Source organism: Eucyclogobius newberryi, unplaced genomic scaffold (assembly GCF_026437365.1).
Source record: "Eucyclogobius newberryi isolate DKJ021-1_F unplaced genomic scaffold, fEucNew1.0.hap1 SCAF_7, whole genome shotgun sequence".
NCBI lineage: Eukaryota > Metazoa > Chordata > Actinopteri > Gobiiformes > Gobiidae > Eucyclogobius > Eucyclogobius newberryi.
In genome coordinates this window covers 795180-813955 of record NW_027316389.1, presented here as the reverse complement: position 1 = coordinate 813955, position 18776 = coordinate 795180, and the positions used below count along the sequence as shown (strand labels likewise).

The window sequence follows — 18776 nt, the reverse complement described above, 5'->3', positions numbered from 1 at the left end:
CCAGCACAGAGGACATGAGAGAGGAACCAGCACAGAGAACTCCTGGACGTCTTTGTAGAAGAAGGTTCAGTTTTAGTTTGGGACATTACTCAGAACACGGCAGGTTTGGGACATTACTCAGAACACGGCAGGTGTGGGACATTACTCAGAACACGGCAGGTGTGGGACATTACTCAGAACACGGCAGGTGTGGGACATTACTCAGAACACGGCAGGTGTGGGACATTACTCAGAACACGGCAGGTGTGGGACATTACTCAGAACACGGCAGGTGTGGGACATTACTCAGAACACGGCAGGTGTGGGACATTACTCAGAACACGGCAGGTGTGGGACATTACTCAGAACACGGCAGGTGTGGGACATTACTCAGAACACGGCAGGTGTGGGACATTACTCAGAACACGGCAGGTGTGGGACATTACTCAGAACACGGCAGGTGTGGGACATTACTCAGAACACGGCAGGTGTGGGACATTACTCAGAACACGGCAGGTGTGGGACATTACTCAGAACACGGCAGGTGTGGGACATTACTCAGAACACGGCAGGTGTGGGACATTACTCAGAACACGGCAGGTGTGGGACATTACTCAGAACACGGCAGGTGTGGGACATTACTCAGAACACGGCAGGTGTGGGACATTACTCAGAACACGGCAGGTTTGGGACATTTGGAACATTATAAATGATGTGGATCAGATTCTTTGTCCAGAGGAAATGTTTGGACAAAGACAAAGCAGCGACAGAAACAGAACAAAGAGTCAGAGAACAGAGACGGCATTGTGAGACGCAGAGTCCTGGTCCCGTCCCAGTCCCAGTCCCAGTCCCAGGTCCAGTCCCAGGTCCAGTCCCAGGTTCAGGTCCAGTCACAGGTCCTGTCCCGGTCCCGGTCCTGTCCCGGTCCTGTGGCAGGTCAGGTGTTACCGTCGCAGGTGAAGGTGACCGGTTGGCTGGTCCCGCTGGTCTCGATGCAGACTTTGACGGAGCAGGACTCAGACATGTCCCTCTGAGGGACAACTGGACTCAGGACCAGGCCCGGGTTTGTGCCCGAGTCCCAGTGAGGGAAGCGAGTCCTGAGACTGAGAGAGAGAACACCACCCGTGAGAACACCACCCGTGAGAACACCACCCGTGAGAACACCACCCCGTGAGAACACCACCCCGTGAGAACACCACCCGTGAGAACACCACCCCGTGAGAACACCACCCCGTGAGAACACCACCCGTGAGAACACCACCCGTGAGAACACCACCCGTGAGAACACCACCCCGTGAGAACACCACCTGTGAGAACACCACCCCGTGAGAACACCACCCCGTGAGAACACCACCCCGTGAGAACACCACCCCGTGAGAACACCACCCGTGAGAACACCACCCCGTGAGAACACCACCTGTGAGAACACCACCTGTGAGAACACCACCCGTGAGAACACCACCCGTGAGAACACCACCCCGTGAGAACACCACCCGTGAGAACACCACCCCGTGAGAACACCACCCCGTGAGACCTCCTCCTCCCTCTCTCTCCTCCTCTCTCTCCTCCTCTCTCTCCTCCTCTCTCTCCTCCTCTCTCTCCTCCTCTCTCTCCTCCTCTGGTCCTCCTCTGGTCCTCCTCTGGTCCTCCTCTGGTCCTCTCTCTGCTCCTCCTCTGGTCCTCCTCTGGTCCTCCTCTGGTCCTCTCTCTGCTCCTCTCTCTGGTCCTCCTCTGGTCCTCTCTCTGGTCCTCTGCTCCTCCTCTCTCTGCTCCTCTCTCTCCTCTGCTCCTCTCTCTCCTCTGCTCCTCTCTCTCCTCTGCTCCTCTCTCTCCTCTGCTCCTCTCTCTCCTCTGCTCCTCTCTCTCCTCTGCTCCTCCTCTGGTCCTCCTCTGGTCCTCCTCTGGTCCTCCTCTGGTCCTCCTCTGGTCCTCCTCCTCTGCTCCTCTCTCTCCTCTGCTCCTCTCTCTCCTCTGCTCCTCTCTCTCCTCTGCTCCTCCTCTGGTCCTCCTCTGGTCCTCCTCTGGTCCTCCTCTGGTCCTCTCTCTGGTCCTCCTCCTCTGCTCCTCTCTCTCCTCTGCTCCTCTCTCTCCTCTGCTCCTCTCTCTCCTCTGCTCCTCTCTCTCCTCTGCTCCTCTCTCTCCTCTGGTCCTCTCTCTCCTCTGGTCCTCCTCTGGTCCTCCTCTGGTCCTCCTCTGGTCCTCTCTCTGGTCCTCCTCCTCTGCTCCTCTCTCTCCTCTGCTCCTCTCTCTCCTCTGCTCCTCTCTCTCCTCTGCTCCTCCTCTGGTCCTCCTCTGGTCCTCCTCTGGTCCTCCTCTGGTCCTCCTCTGGTCCTCCTCCTCTGCTCCTCTCTCTCCTCTGCTCCTCTCTCTCCTCTGCTCCTCTCTCTCCTCTGCTCCTCCTCTGGTCCTCCTCTGGTCCTCCTCTGGTCCTCCTCTGGTCCTCTCTCTGGTCCTCCTCCTCTGCTCCTCTCTCTCCTCTGCTCCTCTCTCTCCTCTGCTCCTCTCTCTCCTCTGCTCCTCTCTCTCCTCTGCTCCTCTCTCTCCTCTGCTCCTCTCTCTCCTCTGCTCCTCTCTCTCCTCTGGTCCTCTCTCTCCTCTGGTCCTCCTCTGGTCCTCCTCTGGTCCTCCTCTGGTCCTCTCTCTGGTCCTCCTCCTCTGCTCCTCTCTCTCCTCTGCTCCTCTCTCTCCTCTGCTCCTCCTCTCACCTCCTGACGTGGTGACAGAAGGACAGCAGTTCCAGGTTCTGAGCGTCCTCTTGGTCCAGAGCCGTGTTTTTCACCAGAGCTTTGACCTGAGAACCACAAGAACAGAGTGACTGTGCCTCACAGAGACCACTCGGCTCCTTCACAAACATTTACACGTTTACACTGCAGAACCGCTTAAATATTTAATATTTTCAACAATCTTAGAGATAAACTCTACTTCTCCAAGTCTGAGATCAGAGACGTCAACATCTAGATTTATACGACAAGAAACCTCAAATCTGATTTAAAACTACAATTATCATAAGAAAAAGGGGGCGGGGTTTAGCTTGTGGGTAAAAGTACTTTATTTTAGGAGAAATTTACTGAGAGTCATGTGGTGCCGGGGGTTCCTGTACAGGTCTTATACTGAGAGTCATGTGGTGCCGGGGGTTCCTGTACAGGTCTTATACTGAGAGTCATGTGGTGCCTGAGGTTCCTGTACAGGTCTTATACTGAGAGTCATGTGGTGCCTGAGGTTCCTGTACAGGTCTTATACTGAGAGTCATGTGGTGCCTGAGGTTCCTGTACAGGTCTTATACTGAGAGTCATGTGGTGCCTGAGGTTCCTGTACAGGTCTTATACTGAGAGTCATGTGGTGCCGGGGGTTCCTGTACAGGTCTTATACTGAGAGTCATGTGGTGCCTGAGGTTCCTGTACAGGTCTTATACTGAGAGTCATGTGGTGCCTGAGGTTCCTGTACAGGTCTTATACTGAGAGTCATGTGGTGCCTGAGGTTCCTGTACAGGTCTTATACTGAGAGTCATGTGGTGCCTGAGGTTCCTGTACAGGTCTTATACTGAGAGTCATGTGGTGCCTGAGGTTCCTGTACAGGTCTTATACTGAGAGTCATGTGGTGCCTGAGGTTCCTGTACAGGTCTTATACTGAGAGTCATGTGGTGCCGGGGGTTCCTGTACAGGTCTTATACTGAGAGTCATGTGGTGCCTGAGGTTCCTGTACAGGTCTTATACTGAGAGTCATGTGGTGCCTGAGGTTCCTGTACAGTTCTTACTGCAGATGACAGACGCTTGAGTCATGAGGAGGAAGTGAAGAATCTCTGGCTCAAATCTGTTCTTACCACATGGAAGGAGCTGATCAGAACTAAACTAAACAAACATGTTACAAACTTAAACTGGTAAAACTTTATGACCAAAGGTTAAATACTGACCCTTTCTTTTTCTCAATGAGTGAGTGAGGAATGCACTTCCACAGGAAAACGCTGCGTTGTGTCACTTCCTGTTCTGGTCAGACCCACTTCCTGTTCCCATAAGCTACAGATAAAGTGCTGACTCATGTTCCGCAGTGTTGCTTTAAACTGCTTCACTCAGACTCTAGTTTCTGTTCTGATCAAACCCGGTGAACTCTGAGTCGGGTTAGACCCGGGTTAGACCCGGGTTAGACCCGGTTTAGACCCGGGTTAGACCCGGTTTAGACCCGGGTTAGACCCGGTTTAGACCCGGTTTAGACCCGGTCGCGTGTCTGTCCCACATCGAGACGCCTGAAGCTCAATATGAATTAAGACCAAAGCGTTTGTGCCACGCCCTGGAGTGCCCGACCATCTGAACATGGTCACAGCCGCCCCGGGGCAGACTGGCACTAGTGACCGTCATTGTGCACCTTCTGCCTCTGGTCCAGGGCCCATCACACACTTCTATAGAATACATCCAGTACTTCTGTATACATATACTTCTATAGAATACATCCAGTACTTCTGTATACATATACTTCTATAGAATACATCCAGTACTTCTGTATACATATACTTCTATAGAATACATCCAGTACTTCTGTATACATATACTTCTATAGAATACATCCAGTACTTCTGTATACATATACTTCTATAGAATACATCCAGTACTTCTGTATACATATACTTCTATAGAATACATCCAGTACTTCTGTATACATATACTTCTATAGAATACATCCAGTACTTCTGTATACATATACTTCTATAGAATACATCCACTACTTCTGTATACATATACTTCTATAGAATACATCCAGTACTTCTGTATACATATACTTCTATAGAATACATCCAGTACTTCTGTATACATATACTTCTATAGAATACATCCAGTACTTCTGTATACATATACTTCTATAGAATACATCCAGTACTTCTGTATACATATACTTCTATAGAATACATCCAGTACTTCTGTATACATATACTTCTATAGAATACATCCAGTACTTCTGTATACATATACTTCTATAGAATACATCCAGTACTTCTGTATACATATACTTCTATAGAATACATCCAGTACTTATGTATACATATACTTCTATAGAATACATCCAGTACTTATGTATACATATACTTCTATAGAATACATCCAGTACTTCTGTATACATATACTTCTATAGAATACATCCAGTACTTCTGTATACATATACTTCTATAGAATACATCCAGTACTTATGTATACATATACTTCTATAGAATACATCCAGTACTTATGTATACATATACTTCTATAGAATACATCCAGTACTTCTGTATACATATACTTCTATAGAATACATCCAGTACTTATGTATACATATACTTCTATAGAATACATCCAGTACTTATGTATACATATACTTCTATAGAATACATCCAGTACTTATGTATACATATACTTCTATCCTGGAGTTGTTCTCTGCAGCACGTTGGACACGTTGGACACGTTGTTGTGCTGAACATAAAGCTGAAGCCCCGCCTCCATGCCACACGGACACACCCCCTCAGACTGACCTGGTTGGTCGTGCGCGGCGAGGTGGCGTGTGCGTTGAGCGAGTGACTGCGCGTGACGCCCGCTCCGGCCGCCGCCCGCCTCGCCGCCGTGCTCCGCCCTTCAGAGCCCTCGCCAATTTGATCACTCCCAGAATCCTCCGTCTTCAGCACGGCGTCCCACGGATCGCCTTCGCACGCCGCTACTTCCTGTTCCGGTAGCCCCGCCTCCTCCGCCTCGCTCCTCCTCTTGGTCAGCGGGTCCAGGTCGAGCCAATCGAATCGCCCGGTGTTGGAGGAGGTCGACTCGGCCGGATTCGCGCTCGCCGCTTTGGGCTCGAGCGAAGTGGTCTGAGCCGGCGCAGCGTCTGTCTCGCCGCTCGCCGTTCGCCCGTTCTTCAAATACTCCTTGGTGCTGGCGATTTTGTCGAACAGCTTCGCCATTTCGGGGTCGACCTTGGGCGGCGCCGGAGGCGGGAAAACCAGCGCGGCGGGCGGCGTGAACGGAACGAACGAGGGCGCGATGAACGGAGCGAAGCCGTTCTGAAAGGTGCCGGCTTTGGGGAACGGCGCCGTCGGGTAAAGCGGAGACGGAGAGCCGGCGGTGGGCGGAGTCTGCAGCACCATGTTCCACTGATTGGCTGCTGGGAAAGCGTTGCCGCCGCACTGGACTCCGCCCGGATACGACGCGCTCAGGTTAAAGCCGAGCAGAGACGGTTTGGCCGGACGATGGGCGGCGAAGTTGTCGTCGAGCAGCAGCTTCTCCAGCTCCTCGTTGGTGAGTTTGTCCACGTCGATGTCCCTGAACGTCTCCGGCGAGGGACGCTTGGACTCGGGGAACACGATCAGGTCCTTCTCGGGTCGAGCAGGAGCCGTCTGAGGGAGCGTGTTGGAGCGCACAGGTTTGGGAGCGGGTCGGGAGCTCGCCGTGGAAGGGAACGTTTGTCGTTTTCCTCGCTGTAGTTTGGCCAAAGCCTCCTCCTCCATGCGCAGTGCCTCCTCTTTCCCCACGGGGGCGCCGTGAGTCTGAGAGAGCTGCGCCATCGCATCAGACGCCCATGAGAGAAAAAGAAGAAGCTCAGGCGCCTAGAGGAGGAGAAAGCAGAGGTATTAGAGCCTAAAGAGCCACAGAGTGAGCCTAAAGAGCCACAGAGTGAGCCTAAAGAGCCACAGAGTGAGCCTAAAGAGCCACAGAGTGAGCCTAAAGAGCCACAGAGTGAGCCTAAAGAGCCACAGAGTGAGCCTAAAGAGCCACATAGAGCCTAAAGAGCCACATAGAGACTAAAGAGCCACAGAGTGAGCCTAAAGAGCCACATAGTGAGCCTAAAGAGCCACAGAGTGAGCCTAAAGAGCCACAGAGTGAGCCTAAAGAGCCACAGAGTGAGCCTAAAGAGCCACAGAGTGAGCCTAAAGAGCCACAGAGTGAGACTAGAGAGCCACGGAGTGAGCCTAAAGAGCCACATAGAGACTAAAGAGCCACATAGAGACTAAAGAGCCACAGAGTGAGCCTAAAGAGCCACAGAGTGAGCCTAAAGAGCCACAGAGTGAGCCTAAAGAGCCACAGAGTGAGCCTAAAGAACCACATAGAGAGCCTAAAGAGCCACAGAGTGAGCCTAAAGAGCCACAGAGTGAGCCTAAAGAGCCACAGAGTGAGCCTAAAGAGCCACAGAGTGAGCCTAAAGAGCCACAGAGTGAGCCTAAAGAGCCACATAGAGACTAAAGAGCCACAGAGTGAGCCTAAAGAGCCACAGAGTGAGCCTAAAGAGCCACAGAGTGAGCCTAAAGAGCCACAGAGTGAGCCTAAAGAGCCACAGAGTGAGCCTAAAGAGCCACAGAGTGAGCCTAAAGAGCCACATAGAGACTAAAGAGCCACAGAGTGAGCCTAAAGAGCCACAGAGTGAGCCTAAAGAGCCACAGAGTGAGCCTAAAGAGCCACAGAGTGAGCCTAAAGAACCACAGAGTGAGTCTAAAGAGCCACAGAGTGAGCCTAAAGAGCCACAGAGTGAGCCTAAAGAGCCACATAGAGCCTAAAGAGCCACAGAGTGAGCCTAAAGAGCCACAGTGAGCCTAAAGAGCCACATAGAGACTAAAGAGCCACAGAGTGAGCCTAAAGAGCCACAGAGTGAGCCTAAAGAGCCACATAGTGAGCCTAAAGAGCCACAGAGTGAGCCTAAAGAGCCACAGAGTGAGCCTAAAGAACCACAGAGTGAGCCTAAAGAGCCACAGAGTGAGCCTAAAGAACCACAGAGTGAGCCTAAAGAGCCACAGAGTGAGCCTAAAGAGCCACAGAGTGAGCCTAAAGAGCCACAGAGTGAGCCTAAAGAGCCACATAGAGACTAAAGAGCCACATAGAGACTAAAGAGCCACAGAGTGAGCCTAAAGAGCCACAGAGTGAGCCTAAAGAGCCACAGAGTGAGCCTAAAGAGCCACAGAGTGAGCCTAAAGAGCCACAGAGTGAGCCTAAAGAGCCACAGAGTGAGCCTAAAGAGCCACATAGAGACTAAAGAGCCACAGAGTGAGCCTAAAGAGCCACATAGTGAGCCTAAAGAGCCACAGAGTGAGCCTAAAGAGCCACAGAGTGAGCCTAAAGAGCCACAGAGTGAGCCTAAAGAGCCACAGAGTGAGCCTAAAGAGCCACAGAGTGAGACTAGAGAGCCACGGAGTGAGCCTAAAGAGCCACATAGAGACTAAAGAGCCACATAGAGACTAAAGAGCCACAGAGTGAGCCTAAAGAGCCACAGAGTGAGCCTAAAGAGCCACAGAGTGAGCCTAAAGAGCCACAGAGTGAGCCTAAAGAACCACATAGAGAGCCTAAAGAGCCACAGAGTGAGCCTAAAGAGCCACAGAGTGAGCCTAAAGAGCCACAGAGTGAGCCTAAAGAGCCACAGAGTGAGCCTAAAGAGCCACAGAGTGAGCCTAAAGAGCCACATAGAGACTAAAGAGCCACAGAGTGAGCCTAAAGAGCCACAGAGTGAGCCTAAAGAGCCACAGAGTGAGCCTAAAGAGCCACAGAGTGAGCCTAAAGAGCCACAGAGTGAGCCTAAAGAGCCACAGAGTGAGCCTAAAGAGCCACATAGAGACTAAAGAGCCACAGAGTGAGCCTAAAGAGCCACAGAGTGAGCCTAAAGAGCCACAGAGTGAGCCTAAAGAGCCACAGAGTGAGCCTAAAGAACCACAGAGTGAGTCTAAAGAGCCACAGAGTGAGCCTAAAGAGCCACAGAGTGAGCCTAAAGAGCCACATAGAGCCTAAAGAGCCACAGAGTGAGCCTAAAGAGCCACAGTGAGCCTAAAGAGCCACATAGAGACTAAAGAGCCACAGAGTGAGCCTAAAGAGCCACAGAGTGAGCCTAAAGAGCCACATAGTGAGCCTAAAGAGCCACAGAGTGAGCCTAAAGAGCCACAGAGTGAGCCTAAAGAACCACAGAGTGAGCCTAAAGAGCCACAGAGTGAGCCTAAAGAACCACAGAGTGAGCCTAAAGAGCCACAGAGTGAGCCTAAAGAGCCACAGAGTGAGCCTAAAGAGCCACAGAGTGAGCCTAAAGAGCCACATAGAGACTAAAGAGCCACATAGAGACTAAAGAGCCACAGAGTGAGCCTAAAGAGCCACAGAGTGAGCCTAAAGAGCCACAGAGTGAGCCTAAAGAGCCACATAGAGACTAAAGAGCCACAGAGTGAGTCTAAAGAGTGAGCCTAAAGAGCCACAGAGTGAGCCTAAAGAGCCACAGAGTGAGCGTAAAGAGCCACAGAGTGAGCCTAAAGAGCCACAGAGTGAGCCTAAAGAGCCACAGAGTGAGCCTAGAGAGCCACAGAGTGAGACTAGAGAGCCACGGAGTGAGACTAAAGAGCCACGGAGTGAGACTTAAGAGCCAGAGTGAGCCTAAAGAGCCACAGAGTGAGCCTAAAGAGCCACAGAGTGAGACTAGAGAGCCACGAGACTAAAGAGCCACAGAGTGAGCCTAAAGAGCCACAGACTGAGCCTAAAGAGCCACAGAGTGAGCCTAAAGAGCCACAGAGTGAGCCTAAAGAGCCACATAGAGACTAAAGAGCCACAGAGTGAGCCTAAAGAGCCACAGAGTGAGCCTAAAGAGCCACAGAGTGAGCCTAAAGAGCCACAGAGTGAGCCTAAAGAACCACAGAGTGAGTCTAAAGAGCCACAGAGTGAGCCTAAAGAGCCACAGAGTGAGCCTAAAGAGCCACATAGAGCCTAAAGAGCCACAGAGTGAGCCTAAAGAGCCACAGTGAGCCTAAAGAGCCACATAGAGACTAAAGAGCCACAGAGTGAGCCTAAAGAGCCACAGAGTGAGCCTAAAGAGCCACATAGTGAGCCTAAAGAGCCACAGAGTGAGCCTAAAGAGCCACAGAGTGAGCCTAAAGAGCCACAGAGTGAGCCTAAAGAACCACAGAGTGAGCCTAAAGAGCCACAGAGTGAGCCTAAAGAACCACAGAGTGAGCCTAAAGAGCCACAGAGTGAGCCTAAAGAGCCACAGAGTGAGCCTAGAGAGCCACAGAGTGAGACTAGAGAGCCACGGAGTGAGACTAAAGAGCCACAGAGTGAGCCTAAAGAGCCACATAGAGACTAAAGAGCCACAGAGTGAGTCTAAAGAGTGAGCCTAAAGAGCCACAGAGTGAGCCTAAAGAGCCACAGAGTGAGCGTAAAGAGCCACAGAGTGAGCCTAAAGAGCCACAGAGTGAGCCTAAAGAGCCACAGAGTGAGCCTAGAGAGCCACAGAGTGAGACTAGAGAGCCACGGAGTGAGACTAAAGAGCCACAGAGTGAGCCTAAAGAGCCACAGAGTGAGACTAGAGAGCCACGAGACTAAAGAGCCACAGAGTGAGCCTAAAGAGCCACAGAGTGAGACTAGAGAGCCACGAGACTAAAGAGCCACAGAGTGAGCCTAAAGAGCCGCAGAGTGAGCCTAAAGAGCCGCAGAGTGAGCCTAAAGAGCCACAGAGTGAGCCTAAAGAGCCACAGAGTGAGCCTAGAGAGCCACAGAGTGAGACTAGAGAGCCACGGAGTGAGACTAAAGAGCCACAGAGTGAGCCTAAAGAGCCACAGAGTGAGACTAGAGAGCCACGAGACTAAAGAGCCACAGAGTGAGCCTAAAGAGCCACAGAGTGAGACTAGAGAGCCACGAGACTAAAGAGCCACAGAGTGAGCCTAAAGAGCCGCAGAGTGAGCCTAAAGAGCCGCAGAGTGAGACTAAAGAGCCACATAGTGAGCCTAAAGAGCCACAGAGTGAGCCTAAAGAGCCACAGAGTGAGCCTAAAGAGCCACAGAGTGAGACTAAAGAGCCACAGAGTGAGACTAAAGAGCCACAGAGTGAGCCTAAAGAGCCACATAGAGAGCCTAAAGACCCACAGAGTGAACCTAAAGAGCCACAGAGTGAGCCTAAAGAGCCACAGAGTGAGCCTAAAGAGCCACATAGAGACTAAAGAGCCACAGAGTGAGCCTAAAGAGCCACAGAGTGAGCCTAAAGAGCCACAGAGTGAGCCTAAAGAGCCACAGAGTGAGCCTAAAGAGCCACAGAGTGAGCCTAAAGAGCCACAGAGTGAGCCTAAAGAGCCACAGAGTGAGCCTAAAGAGCCACAGAGTGAGCCTAAAGAGCCACATAGAGACTAAAGAGCCACAGAGTGAGCCTAAAGAGCCACAGAGTGAGCCTAAAGAGCCACAGAGTGAGCCTAAAGAGCCACAGAGTGAGCCTAAAGAGCCACATAGAGACTAAAGAGCCACAGAGTGAGCCTAAAGAGCCACAGAGTGAGCCTAAAGAGCCACAGAGTGAGCCTAAAGAGCCACAGAGTGAGCCTAAAGAGCCACATAGAGACTAAAGAGCCACAGAGTGAGCCTAAAGAGTGAGCCTAAAGAGCCACAGAGTGAGCCTAAAGAGCCACAGAGTGAGCGTAAAGAGCCACAGAGTGAGCCTAAAGAGCCACAGAGTGAGACTAGAGAGCCACAGAGTGAGACTAAAGAGCCACGGAGTTAGACTTAAGAGCCACAGAGTGAGCCTAAAGAGCAACAGAGTGAGACTAGAGAGCCACGAGACTAAAGAGCCACAGAGTGAGCCTAAAGAGCCACAGACTGAGCCTAAAGAGCCACAGAGTGAGCCTAAAGAGCCGCAGAGTGAGCCTAAAGAGCGAGCCTAAAGAGCCACATAGTGAGAGTAAAGAGCCACAGAGTGAGCCTAAAGAGCCACAGAGTGAGCCTAAAGAGCCACAGAGTGAGACTAGAGAGCCACGAGACTAAAGAGCCACAGAGTGAGCCTAAAGAGCCACAGAGTGAGACTAGAGAGCCACGAGACTAAAGAGCCACAGAGTGAGCCTAAAGAGCCGCAGAGTGAGCCTAAAGAGCCGCAGAGTGAGCCTAAAGAGCCGCAGAGTGAGCCTAAAGAGCCACAGAGTGAGCCTAAAGAGCCACAGAGTGAGCCTAAAGAGCCACAGAGTGAGCCTAAAGAGCCACAGAGTGAGACTAGAGAGCCACGGAGTGAGCCTAAAGAGCCACAGAGTGAGCCTAAAGAGCCACAGAGTGAGCCTAAAGAGCCACAGAGTGAGCCTAAAGAGCCACAGAGTGAGCCTAAAGAGCCACATAGAGACTAAAGAGCCACAGAGTGAGCCTAAAGAGCCACAGAGTGAGCCTAAAGAGCCACAGAGTGAGCCTAAAGAGCCACAGAGTGAGCCTAAAGAGCCACATAGAGACTAAAGAGCCACAGAGTGAGCCTAAAGAGCCACAGAGTGAGCCTAAAGAGCCACAGAGTGAGCCTAAAGAACCACAGAGTGAGTCTAAAGAGCCACAGAGTGAGCCTAAAGAGCCACATAGAGCCTAAAGAGCCACAGAGTGAGCCTAAAGAGCCACAGAGTGAGCCTAAAGAGCCACATAGAGACTAAAGAGCCACAGAGTGAGCCTAAAGAGCCACAGAGTGAGCCTAAAGAGCCACAGAGTGAGCCTAAAGAGCCACAGAGTGAGCCTAAAGAGCCACATAGAGACTAAAGAGCCACAGAGTGAGCCTAAAGAGTGAGCCTAAAGAGCCACAGAGTGAGCCTAAAGAGCCACAGAGTGAGCGTAAAGAGCCACAGAGTGAGCCTAAAGAGCCACAGAGTGAGCCTAAAGAGCCACAGAGTGAGACTAGAGAGCCACAGAGTGAGACTAAAGAGCCACGGAGTGAGACTTAAGAGCCAGAGTGAGCCTAAAGAGCCACAGAGTGAGCCTAAAGAGCCACAGAGTGAGACTAGAGAGCCACGAGACTAAAGAGCCACAGAGTGAGCCTAAAGAGCCACAGACTGAGCCTAAAGAGCCACAGAGTGAGACTAGAGAGCCACAGAGTGAGACTAAAGAGCCACGGAGTGAGACTTAAGAGCCAGAGTGAGCCTAAAGAGCCACAGAGTGAGCCTAAAGAGCCACAGAGTGAGACTAGAGAGCCACGAGACTAAAGAGCCACAGAGTGAGCCTAAAGAGCCACAGACTGAGCCTAAAGAGCCACAGAGTGAGCCTAAAGAGCCGCAGAGTGAGCCTAAAGAGCGAGCCTAAAGAGCCACATAGTGAGACTAAAGAGCCACAGAGTGAGCCTAAAGAGCCACAGAGTGAGCCTAAAGAGCCACAGAGTGAGCCTAAAGAGCCACAGAGTGAGACTAGAGAGCCACGAGACTAAAGAGCCACAGAGTGAGCCTAAAGAGCCACAGAGTGAGACTAGAGAGCCACAGAGTGAGCCTAAAGAGCCACAGAGTGAGCCTAAAGAGCCGCAGAGTGAGCCTAAAGAGCCGCAGAGTGAGCCTAAAGAGCCACAGAGTGAGCCTAAAGAGCCACAGAGTGAGCCTAAAGAGCCACAGAGTGAGACTAGAGAGCCACGGAGTGAGCCTAAAGAGCCACAGAGTGAGACTAAAGAGCCACAGAGTGAGCCTAAAGAGCCACAGAGTGAGACTAGAGAGCCACGAGACTAAAGAGCCAAAGAGTGAGCCTAAAGAGCCGCAGAGTGAGCCTAAAGAGCCGCAGAGTGAGACTAAAGAGCCACAGAGTGAGCCTAAAGAGCCACAGAGTGAGCCTAAAGAGCCACAGAGTGAGACTAAAGAGCCACAGAGTGAGCCTAAAGAGCCACATAGAGAGCCTAAAGACCCACAGAGTGAACCTAAAGAGCCACAGAGTGAGACTAAAGAGCCACAGAGTGAGACTAAAGAGCCACAGAGTGAGCCTAAAGAGCCACAGAGTGAGCCTAAAGAGCCACAGAGTGAGCCTAAAGAGCCACAGAGTGAGCCTAAGGAGCCACATAGAGACTAAAGAGCCACATAGAGACTAAAGAGCAACATAGAGACTAAAGAGCCACATAGTGAGACTAAAGAGAGCCACATAGTGAGACTAAAGAGAGCCACAGAGTGAGACTAAAGAGCCACAGAGTGAGACTAAAGAGCCACAGAGTGAGCCTAAAGAGCCACAGAGTGAGACTAAAGAGCCACAGAGTGAGCCTAAAGAGCCACAGAGTGAGCCTAAAGAGCCACAGAGTGAGCCTAAAGAGCCACAGAGTGAGACTAAAGAGCCACAGAGTGAGACTAAAGAGCCACAGAGTGAGACTAAAGAGCCACATAGTGAGCCTAAAGAGCCACATAGTGAGCCTAAAGAGCCACATAGTGAGCCTAAAGAGCCACAGAGTGAGCCTAAAGAGCCACAGAGTGAGCCTAAAGAGCCACAGAGTGAGCCTAAAGAACCACATAGTGAGCCTAAAGAGCCACATAGTGAGCCTAAAGAGCCACAGAGTGAGCCTAAAGAGCCACATAGTGAGCCTAAAGAGCCACAGAGTGAGACTAAAGAGCCAGAGTGAGCCTAAAGAGCCACAGAGTGAGCCTAAAGAGTCACAGAGTGAGCCTAAAGAGCGACAGAGTGAGCCTAAAGAGCGACATAGTGAGACTAAAGAGCCACAGAGTGAGACTAAAGACCCACAGAGTGAGCCTAAAGAGCCACAGAGTGAGACTAAAGAGCCACAGAGTGAGACTAAAGAGCCACAGAGTGAGACTAAAGAGCCACAGAGGGAGCCTAAAGAGCCCCATAGAGACTAAAGAGCCACAGAGTGAGCCTAAAGAGCCACATAGTGAGCCTAAAGAGCGACAGAGTGAGCCTAAAGAGCCACAGAGTGAGCCTAAAGAGCCACAGAGTGAGCCTAAAGAGCCACAGAGTGAGCCTAAAGAGCCACAGAATGAGCCTAAAGAGCCACAGAGTGAGCCTAAAGAGCCACAGAGTGAGCCTAAAGAGCCACAGAGTGAGCCTAAAGAGCCACAGAGTGAGCCTAAAGAGCCACATAGAGAGCCTAAAGAGCCACAGAGTGAGCCTAAAGAGCCACAGAGTGAGCCTAAAGAACCACAGAGTGAGTCTAAAGAGCCACAGAGTGAGTCTAAAGAGCCACAGAGTGAGCCTAAAGAGCCACAGAGTGAGCCTAAAGAGCCACAGAGTGAGCCTAAAGAGCCACAGAGTGAGCCTAAAGAGCCACAGAGTGAGCCTAAAGAGTGAGCCTAAAGAGCCACAGAGTGAGCCTAAAGAGCCACAGAGTGAGCGTAAAGAGCCACAGAGTGAGCCTAAAGAGCCACAGAGTGAGCCTAAAGAGCCACAGAGTGAGACTAGAGAGCCACAGAGTGAGACTAGAGAGCCACGAGACTAAAGAGCCACAGAGTGAGCCTAAAGAGCCACAGAGTGAGACTAGAGAGCCACGAGACTAAAGAGCCACAGAGTGAGCCTAAAGAGCCGCAGAGTGAGCCTAAAGAGCGAGCCTAAAGAGCCACATAGTGAGACTAAAGAGCCACAGAGTGAGACTAAAGAGCCACAGAGTGAGACTAAAGAGCCACAGAGTGAGACTAAAGAGCCACAGAGTGAGCCTAAAGAGTGACAGAGTGAGCCTAAAGAGCCACAGAGTGAGCCTAAAGAGCCACAGAGTGAGACTAAAGAGCCACAGAGTGAGACTAAAGAGCCACATGGAGACTAAAGAGCCACATGGAGACTAAAGAGCCACAGAGTGAGCCTAAAGAGCCACAGAGTGAGCCTAAAGAGCCACAGAGTGAGCCTAAAGAGCCACAGAGTGAGCCTAAAGAGCCACATAGAGACTAAAGAGCCACATAGTGAGCCTAAAGAGCCACAGAGTGAGCCTAAAGAGCCAGAGTGAGACTAAAGAGCCACAGAGTGAGCCTAAAGAGCCACAGAGTGAGCCTAAAGAGCCACAGAGTGAGCCTAAAGAGCCACAGAGTGAGCCTAAAGAGCCACATAGAGACTAAAGAGCCACATAGTGAGCCTAAAGAACCACATAGTGAGCCTAAAGAGCCACATAGAGACTAAAGAGCCACATAGTGAGCTTAAAGAGCCACATAGTGAGCCTAAAGAGCCACATAGTGAGCCTAAAGAGCCACATAGTGAGCCTAAAGAGCCACATAGTGAGCCTAAAGAGCCACATAGTGAGACTAGAGCCACAGAGTGAGACTAAAGAGCCACAGAGTGAGACTTAAGAGCCAGAGTGAGCCTAAAGAGCCACAGAGTGAGCCTAAAGAGCCACATAGTGAGACTAAAGAGCCACATAGTGAGACTAAAGAGCCACGGAGTGAGCCTAAAGAGCCACAGAGTGAGACTTAAGAGCCAGAGTGAGCCTAAAGAGCCACAGAGTGAGCCTAAAGAGCCACAGAGTGAGCCTAAAGAGCCACAGAGAGACTAAAGAGCCACATAGTGAGCCTAAAGAACCACATAGTGAGCCTAAAGAGCCACATAGAGACTAAAGAGCCACATAGTGAGCTTAAAGAGCCACATAGTGAGCCTAAAGAGCCACATAGTGAGCCTAAAGAGCCACATAGTGAGCCTAAAGAGCCACATAGTGAGCCTAAAGAGCCACAGAGTGAGACTAGAGAGCCACAGAGTGAGACTAAAGAGCCACGGAGTGAGCCTAAAGAGCCACAGAGTGAGCCTAAAGAGCCACAGAGTGAGCCTAAAGAGCCACAGAGTGAGCCTAAAGAGCCACGGAGTGAGACTAAAGAGCCACGGAGTGAGCCTAAAGAGCCACGGAGTGAGCCTAAAGAGCCACGGAGTGAGCCTAAAGAGCCACATAGTGAGCCTAAAGAGCCACATAGTGAGACTAAAGAGAGCCACATAGTGAGACTAAAGAGCCACATAGTGAGACTAAAGAGCCACATAGTGAGACTAAAGAGAGCCACATAGTGAGACTAAAGAGAGCCACATAGTGAGACTAAAGAGCCACATAGTGAGACTAAAGAGCCACATAGTGAGACTAAAGAGCCACATAGTGAGACTAAAGAGAGCCACATAGTGAGACTAAAGAGAGCCACATAGTGAGCCTAAAGAGCCACAGAGTGAGCCTAAAGAGCCACAGAGTGAGCCTAAAGAGCCACAGAGTGAGCCTAAAGAGCCACAGAGTGAGCCTAAAGAGCCACATAGTGAGACTAAAGAGCCACATAGTGAGACTAAAGAGCCACATAGTGAGACTAAAGAGAGCCACATAGTGAGACTAAAGAGAGCCACATAGTGAGACTAAAGAGCCACAGAGTGAGCCTAAAGAGCCACAGAGTGAGCGTAAAGAGCCACAGAGTGAGCGTAAAGAGCCACAGAGTGAGCGTAAAGAGCCACAGAGTGAGCCTAAAGAGCCACAGAGTGAGCCTAAAGAGCCACAGAGTGAGACTAAAGAGCCACAGAGTGAGACTAAAGAGCCACAGAGTGAGACTAAAGAGCCACAGAGTGAGCCTAAAGAGCCACATAGTGAGACTAAAGAGCCACAGAGTGAGCCTAAAGAGCCACAGAGTGAGACTAAAGAGCCACAGAGTGAGCCTAAAGAGCCACAGAGTGAGACTAAAGAGCCACAGAGTGAGCCTAAAGAGCCACAGAGTGAGCCTAAAGAGCCACATAGTGAGCCTAAAGAGCCACATAGTGAGCCTAAAGAGCCACATAGTGAGCCTAAAGAGCCACAAAGTGAGCCTAAAGAGCCACAGAGTGAGACTAAAGAGCCAGAGTGAGACTAAAGAGCCACAGTGAGCCTAAAGAGCCACAGAGTGAGCCTAAAGAGCCACAGAGTGAGCCTAAAGAACCACATAGTGAGCTTAAAGAGCCACATAGAGAGACTAAAGAGCCACATAGTGAGCCTAAAGAGCCACATAGTGAGCCTAAAGAGCCACATAGTGAGCCTAAAGAGCCACATAGTGAGCTTAAAGAGCCACAGAGTGAGCCTAAAGAGCCACAGAGTGAGCCTAAAGAGCCAGAGTGAGCCTAAAGAGCCACAGAGTGAGCCTAAAGAGCCACAGAGTGAGCCTAAAGAGCGACAGAGTGAGCCTAAAGAGCCACAGAGTGAGACTAGAGCCACAGAGTGAGACTAAAGAGAGCCACAGAGTGAGCCTAAAGAGCCACAGAGTGAGACTAAAGAGCCACAGAGTGAGACTAAAGAGCCACAGAGTGAGACTAAAGAGCCACAGAGTGAGACTAAAGAGCCACAGAGTGAGACTAAAGAGCCACAGAGGGAGCCTAAAGAGCCCCATAGAGACTAAAGAGCCACAGAGTGAGCCTAAAGAGCCACATAGTGAGCCTAAAGAGCGACAGAGTGAGCCTAAAGAGCCACATAGTGAGCCTAAAGAGCCACAGAGTGAGACTTAAGAGCCAGAGTGAGCCTAAAGAGCCACAGAGTGAGCCTAAAGAGCCACATAGTGAGACTAAAGAGCCACAGAGTGAGACTAAAGAGCCACGGAGTGAGCCTAAAGAGCCACAGAGTGAGACTTAAGAGCCAGAGTGAGCCTAAAGAGCCACAGAGTGAGCCTAAAGAGCCACAGAGTGAGACTAGAGAGCCACAGAGTGAGCCTAAAGAGCCACGGAGTGAGCCTAAAGAGCCACGGAGTGAGCCTAAAGAGCCACGGAGTGAGCCTAAAGAGCCACATAGTGAGCCTAAAGAGCCACATAGTGAGCCTAAAGAGCCACATAGTGAGCTTAAAGAGCCACAGAGTGAGCTTAAAGAGCCACAGAGTGAGCCTAAAGAGCCAGAGTGAGCCTAAAGAGCCACAGAGTGAGCCTAAAGAGCGACAGAGTGAGCCTAAAGAGCCACAGAGTGAGCCTAAAGAGCCACAGAGTGAGCCTAAAGAGCCACAGAGTGAGACTAAAGAGCCACAGAGTGAGACTAAAGAGCCACAGAGTGAGACTAAAGAGCCACAGAGGGAGCCTAAAGAGCCCCATAGAGACTAAAGAGCCACAGAGTGAGCCTAAAGAGCCACATAGTGAGCCTAAAGAGCGACAGAGTGAGCCTAAAGAGCCACATAGTGAGCCTAAAGAGCCACAGAGTGAGACTTAAGAGCCAGAGTGAGCCTAAAGAGCCACAGAGTGAGCC

General features: G+C 50.9%; 1 protein-coding gene across 1 annotated transcript in view; it reads right to left on the bottom strand.

Moving 5' to 3' along the window:
• Positions 1-6524, bottom strand: part of pik3c2a (phosphatidylinositol-4-phosphate 3-kinase, catalytic subunit type 2 alpha) — a 91156-nt gene extending 84632 nt beyond the window's left edge. Inside the window, exons 1-3 of the mRNA XM_072434469.1 lie at positions 5474-6524; positions 2685-2770; positions 928-1082 (exon numbers count right to left, since the gene is read on the bottom strand). Of these exons, the coding sequence (XP_072290570.1) occupies positions 928-1082; positions 2685-2770; positions 5474-6493 (1261 nt within the window). The 5' untranslated portion in view covers positions 6494-6524. The remainder of the gene's footprint in view (positions 1-927; positions 1083-2684; positions 2771-5473) is intronic.
• Between the last annotated feature and the right edge of the window lie 12252 nt (positions 6525-18776).